This window comes from Salminus brasiliensis, chromosome 23 (assembly GCF_030463535.1).
Source record: "Salminus brasiliensis chromosome 23, fSalBra1.hap2, whole genome shotgun sequence".
Lineage (NCBI taxonomy): Eukaryota > Metazoa > Chordata > Actinopteri > Characiformes > Bryconidae > Salminus > Salminus brasiliensis.
Window position 1 is genome coordinate 3,582,951 of NC_132900.1, and position 5,914 is coordinate 3,588,864.

The 5,914-nt window shown below is 41.3% G+C and overlaps 1 protein-coding gene across 2 annotated transcripts; it reads left to right on the top strand.

Annotated features, from left to right (window-relative positions):
- Positions 1-412: 412 nt before the first annotated feature.
- On the top strand, positions 413-4,117 carry ptmab (prothymosin alpha b). 2 transcript variants are annotated; one of them, XM_072669291.1, is made up of 5 exons: positions 413-580; positions 2,670-2,732; positions 3,062-3,146; positions 3,244-3,329; positions 3,429-4,117. In XM_072669291.1, the coding sequence occupies exons 1-5, from the start codon at positions 536-538 to the stop codon at positions 3,471-3,473; spliced, it is 324 nt and encodes a 107-aa protein (XP_072525392.1). In that variant the 5' UTR covers positions 413-535; the 3' UTR covers positions 3,474-4,117. The 2 variants fall into 2 exon arrangements, with proteins under 2 accessions (XP_072525392.1, XP_072525391.1); XM_072669290.1 differs by lacking the exon at positions 413-580 and adding an exon at positions 884-964.
- Positions 4,118-5,914: the final 1,797 nt, after the last annotated feature.

The following is a 5,914-nucleotide window of genomic DNA, read 5'->3' on the forward strand; positions in this document are numbered from 1 at the left end:
TAACGGTTAGGAATTAAGGAGATGAGCTTAGAAGTACAGTCTAAATTAATACGTATGTGTGTATTAATCTACGTATGTGTACATATATAATAATGTATGTGTGTATAATGAGAGGGAGGGGCGGGAGGAGAGGTAGATATAGCTGTATATTAAAGGGTGTGTTATTTTTTTTTACGTAGTAGAGATTAATATGTATATATATATAAATATAAATGTATATATGTGTGTGTAAATGTGTGTGTGTGTGTGTATGTGTGTGTGTGTGTGTGTGTCCTTTTTCCTTTTAGAAATACTATCCATTGTTCCACTCCACGGCGCAGCAGGCCCCGCCCCCCTCCGCAGCCTTCGCCAACCACCTCGCTCGTCCCCGCCCCCACGGCTCCGCCCACCGCTCTATATTAAAGCCTGGTGCGGCGCGTGCTCGCGGCATTAGAGCGCTTACAGCCAGCCGGAGGAAAGGAGAATATAGACGAAATTTAAATATTTATTATTTTAGGGGAAAATTCTCCTCTTCCTTCACTAATCCGAAATTAAAATGGCAGACACAAAAGTGGATTCCGCCACGGAAATTTCCGCCAAGGTAAGCCGCCTTTAAACGCGCGTTTTTATATTTTATTTCTGGTGAAAATCAGGATTTATTTTCTCCAGCTTCTTATTTCGTGTTTTAAAGCTCACGGCTCGCGCCGTTTGGCGCCAATACGTGAACAAAACACTCCGGTGTTTTTTTTATTTATTTATTTGGGTGCCCGTCAGAGTGCCTTGTGGCTTCGTTGGTGTCCAGAAATAGTGAGGTGTTTTTATTTTGGGGGCTTTTATTTGAATAAAAAAAAAGCTCCGCGGGTGCCCCCGGTTTCATTGTGGCTCGTGCGCGCGGGTTTCTTTGTTTATACACGCAGCGATGGGCGCCGGAGCTTTGGAGCCTTTTAGCGCGCGCGGACCTAATCTCACACGGATCTCGGGTCTGGTGCGTTTGTAAACCCTGCTAACGATCGCTTTTCCGTCCCTTTCACTTTCTTTGCCGTGTTGGATCGGCAGGACGCTCGTTTTTCGTCTTTATCCCCCGCTTTTGCCTTTAACCGCGCTCTCGTGCACAACTTCGCGAGACAGTTGGTGTATTTGGTCTATTTCCCCGTATTTACGCCGTGCTTTCGGTGTTTTCGTGCGTTTGGCGCGAGGTAGCTCGGTTTTTAAAGTGGTTTGGGGGTTAGGAATGAGGGTGTAGGAGGTGCGTTCACTTTGACGAATCGGTAAACATTAATTCATTTCACAACCGGCCTGCGCGAGCGCGTTGAATGCACATTACCGTTCGATTTAGCTCGTTTTCCCCTCTTTTAGGTCTATTTTAAGGCTTTCACTAATCTGATGGAGGCTTTTGCACTCTAGGCTGCTTTATATAGTTCCTCTACACGGAACTGGGGCTTATCTGGCCCATCTGCTGCCGCTATACTTCATACTACCTATCCACATTTCCACCTTAAAAAGGGCTGCAGTTCTAAGCAACGTGGTTTTAATTCATCAGGAAGCTCGTGCATTTTACTCCGAGCAGGACCGGGCTGATTTTTGCACAATGCATAATAGCAAAATTGCTTTTTAACAGGCACAGAGCAGATTTTAATGTGTGCAAAAATAAATAAAAATGCATGCATTGGATTGAAGTAGTTTGCAAAAATGGGAAATGCAAAACGGGGGCCGAGGAGGAGGGAGATGGCTCGTAAATGCGCTTAAGGGCTGAAGCGTAAGAGCGTTAATGGACATGGTTGCAAGGTTATCGCGCGGCTGGCGCGGATATTTGTGCTAGTTATTATTAATATAATTCTGATTATGGATTAAGGTGCGCTGTGCATTGCAATGCATGGGCCAATAGCGCCACGATGCATGCCCACATTTAGATGGTGCAAGCCCGGATCAAAGTGCTTTTGGATATACGCCGCACGACCTAAATCCAGCAGATAACGTGAAAGCAAAGGGGAGGGATGGATGGATGGATTGAGGGGGAGGAGGGAGGGAGGAGGGAGGGAGGTGGCGATTGAAGGGGGGGCGTATGGTTGGAGCCATGTGTGCCGTGTGGCCCCCTTTTGTCCTTACGATCAGTTTTAAGCTGCGTCCCCAACCCTGTGCACTTGTATGCTGTATACATGCAGGCTAATTACGCATGCGTTACCAAGGGCGCACCGTGTATTTAACTAGCGTGATAGTATGCGGTTTGGGACGCAGCCTCCCCCCCCTCGCGCGCGCGCACATACACGCTTCTGCACCGGTGCACCTTAAGCTGATGTGTCTCAAACGAGTGGCCTTGTTTTAATGGAGCAGCTCGACGGGTGTGTCTCAACAAGCGGCATATGGTGTGCAATTCGCCGGACTACAATACCCAGAGTCTCTACCAGAGTGCAGCGAGCGTCCGAGTGTCGTGTTACAAGAGCAGCTAAACTCGCAGGAGGCGGGTCTTAGCAGCCTTTGATGGACAGCTGGGAAATCTGCGCTGCAGCCAATGCGGTGTCAATGACAGAAAGGCCCCTCGTTGTAGCTGCAGTTCCAGTGCGCACCGGTAGAGGGCCTCTACCGTCTTTGCAGGCTATTATGATGGGGGGTTTAAAGTGTGTGTGTGTGGATGGAGGATGTGAGGAAGAGCATAACAGGACCTGTTTTATTAATTGTTTATCTTCTTGCAGGACCTGAAGGAGAAGAAGCTCCTTGAGGAGAAGGAAAATGGAAAGGAGGCCACTAATGGAAAGGTCAGTGTGGCCTGGATGCCAGTTACACTATGATACTTTCATACTAGGCATAAGCTTTTAAAGTTTATTTAAAGATTGGATTTAAAGTGTTTTAGGAAGTTAATTAATATAATTATAGTTTTATACAAACTTTGCTCAAATTTCCTCTTTGTGCTCATGGCTGACCCCAAACCAGTTTGCACACCCCTCTGCTTTACTACGTATTGCCAACGCAGAATTAAGCCACCCGCTGTCATTATGCAAATACCTTCCGTCTGATTGGTTCGGAAAAGTCATGCCACTTTTGAAATGGGTTAAGTGTACTCATCCAACCGCTCGACTGTTTACAGGAAAACGAGGAGAACGGTGAGCCAGAGATCGACGAGGAAGAGGAGGATGAAGTAGATGAAGAAGACGAGGAGGATGATGGAGAAGGTGGGCTCCCTGAACAGTTTCTATTGGTTGACGCACTTCAGAATGTGTTCAGTTGTATCAGTAAGATGTTAAGCTCACGCCTTGTGTTTCACCCCAGGAGATGAAGACGAAGATGAGGACGAAGAGGATGAGCTCGGCGGAGGAACGAAACGAGGGGCAGACGAAGACGATGAGGATGATGAGGTGAGGAAGAAAAGCCCTGCACGACTGTTCCATACGTTAACCCAGAAAGTGTCCGTTGACCGTTTCTCTAACCGCTGAATCTGTTTGCGCCCCCCCCAGGATGAGGTGGACCCCAAGAAGCAGAAGACGGACGACGACGATTAAAGGATTGCCACCCCCGCTGCTTATCCTCAGCACGTTTGTTGGATGCCAGTGGCATAAAGGACTCAAACATAAACATGGTCATTTTTTTCTCCCCAGTTCACCACCCGCGTTCAACCAACTAACCCCCAAAATGCAAAATTTTCTAGAGGGAAGACAGACCACCCACCGCCCAGATTTCCCACCATTCTCAACTCAAAAACGACAAAATACACAAGACGTGGATTTGTTTGTATTTTTATTTACATTTTATATTTTTGTACATATTGTTAAGAGATCAGTCACTTTATCATGATCTCCTGTGACCAAAACGGTGCTTCTTTATGAAATTTTACTTGTCTGACCATGTCTCGGAACTTCAACGAAACGGAAAAAAGGAAACGTGTATAAAAAAAATCAGCCATTTAACTCAGAGCATTCCAGTAAAATTTTATGTATGAACTTTAGTTGTACCATAACTAGTTGTACCATAAACTAGTTTGTTTGATTATTTTTTGGTTCTTTTTGTTTTGTATGGGAGGGCTAGGCCAAAGAAAAGGCGTTATTACTTTTCTTTCTGATTTATTTTGTCTGCATATGTTTTACCTTGGCCTGTTTGTGTGTGTGAAGTTTGTTGTTCAACAATAAACCTGACTTTTATTTTGTGAGTTGTACTCGGTTCGTCAGTTTTTGTTCCAAATGCATGTTCATATTAATCATAATCGCATGTGTTACACTGAGTAATGCTACAGGAAGCCTTATTGCAGATGGCTCACTCAGTTATATACTTTTAAAATGTGATAAATGAGGCTTCAGAGCCAGTTTTGCAAATGTTTAAGCCATTTCTTTATAATCAATAATGGTGAAGTTCTTGGATATATGAAGGCTTGGATAAGGCCTGGATTCACAGAGGTGAAACCTCTGGCCACTTAAAGAAAGCAAATGTCAATCCAACCTTGAAAATCAATACAATAGATCAGCAATATTAGTCATAACCTGCAAAATACACTCTGTACCACTGTTCAGCTCACTGTCAATAGCTACAAATAATGCTATCAACAAATAAACAAATGCAATTTTGACACCATTCAAACAAAGCTGTAAAAAGAGTAACCTATTTTCATTAAGCCAAACATGCCAATGATCACAGTGAGCTTTAGTAGCTTAAGGATTGGCAACTATCCTGCTGCACCAGCCCCCCACCCAAAGAACAGGATCCTATAGACAAGAATCAGAGCATAAAAATGAGTAGAGGAAGAAAGGGGGCGGGGCTGTTTGCCTGAACAGTGCTGTAGTGAATTCAACAGCACAGTCAGAACGTATCAGTGCTCAGGACTCGCCACAACAAGCCGCAGGCCGAGGTCACCTGTGCTCATCTTAAAGAGTGACCTGAGGTGAGCCTATGACCTCATTAACTGTTTATGTAGTTATGACTGTCAGGAAGCCGAGCCAAACCCTCTTGCTCAGATAAGCAGCAAGAGCAGAGTCCGCACTCTGAAGAGTAAAGGAAGTGTGCTGTTTTGGTTTTGTTTGGCCCAGAATAATAAAAAAAAATCTATCTACTAAATCTATCTACAAACATAAACAAAAAATACATCAATGAATAAATAATCAATAAAATGGGTACTCGGTTTAGAGCCCTAAATGGTGTCACAGAATAATTAACAAAAACATAAGAATGTACTGTTTGGACAAAATCTCATCTTAATATACATATTTATATCACATAATTAGTAAACAAACAAACAAATAAATAAATAAATAAATAGTCTGATTAAAAAAAAATCTATTAAAAAAGCTATTATTTAAATGAAAGTTAATTAACTAATAATTAACTAATAATTTAAAAAAACTAATAATTTCATTTATTATTTTAATAAAAGTTAATACAAATAATTCAATTAAAATTAAAAGTACATTTATTCTTTGGACAAAATCCCATATCAATATACATATTTATATCACATAATTAGCAAGTAAATAAATAAGCAAATAAATAAATTGACTGTTTATTTTCCTTTTTTTATGAAAGCTATTATTAAAATTAAATAAAAATAACTAAAAGATAATTAATATTCTTATTTATCAAATATTAGATTTATCGTAGGCTAGTATAGGCTGATTAGTTTAGAAATCTTTTAAAGCTGTTATTAAAATAAAAAATATATATATTAAAAAAAGAATTCAATTAAAATGAAAAAAAGCATCCATTCATTCTTCGGCCAAAATAATAATAATAATAATAATAATAATAATAATAACAAAAATAAAAATATATATGAGCAGTACTGTGCAAATGTTTTGGGCACCTGTGAAAATGTAAAGCTGCTGATCAGGTAAATCACTGATATTAGAATAAACACTAATAATAACTCCTACAGAAAGTGGTGGTGGTGGTTCTCCATCACTGTGTTCATCATTAGAACATCTCCAAAGTTCTCCTCTCTCATGGAGTCTAGTGTTAT

What these genes read in the sequence shown, in the direction of transcription:
- ptmab (XM_072669290.1), top strand. Translation starts at nt 899, where the DNA reads ATGGGCGCCGGAGCTTTGGAGCCTTTTAGCGCGCGCGGACCTAATCTC. An exon ending in AGGAGGCCACTAATGGAAAG is followed by an intron (nt 2,733 to 3,061) that starts GTCAGTGTGGCC and finishes GACTGTTTACAG; the next exon opens with GAAAACGAGGAGAACGGTGA. An exon ending in AAGACGATGAGGATGATGAG is followed by an intron (nt 3,330 to 3,428) that starts GTGAGGAAGAAA and finishes CGCCCCCCCCAG; the next exon opens with GATGAGGTGGACCCCAAGAA.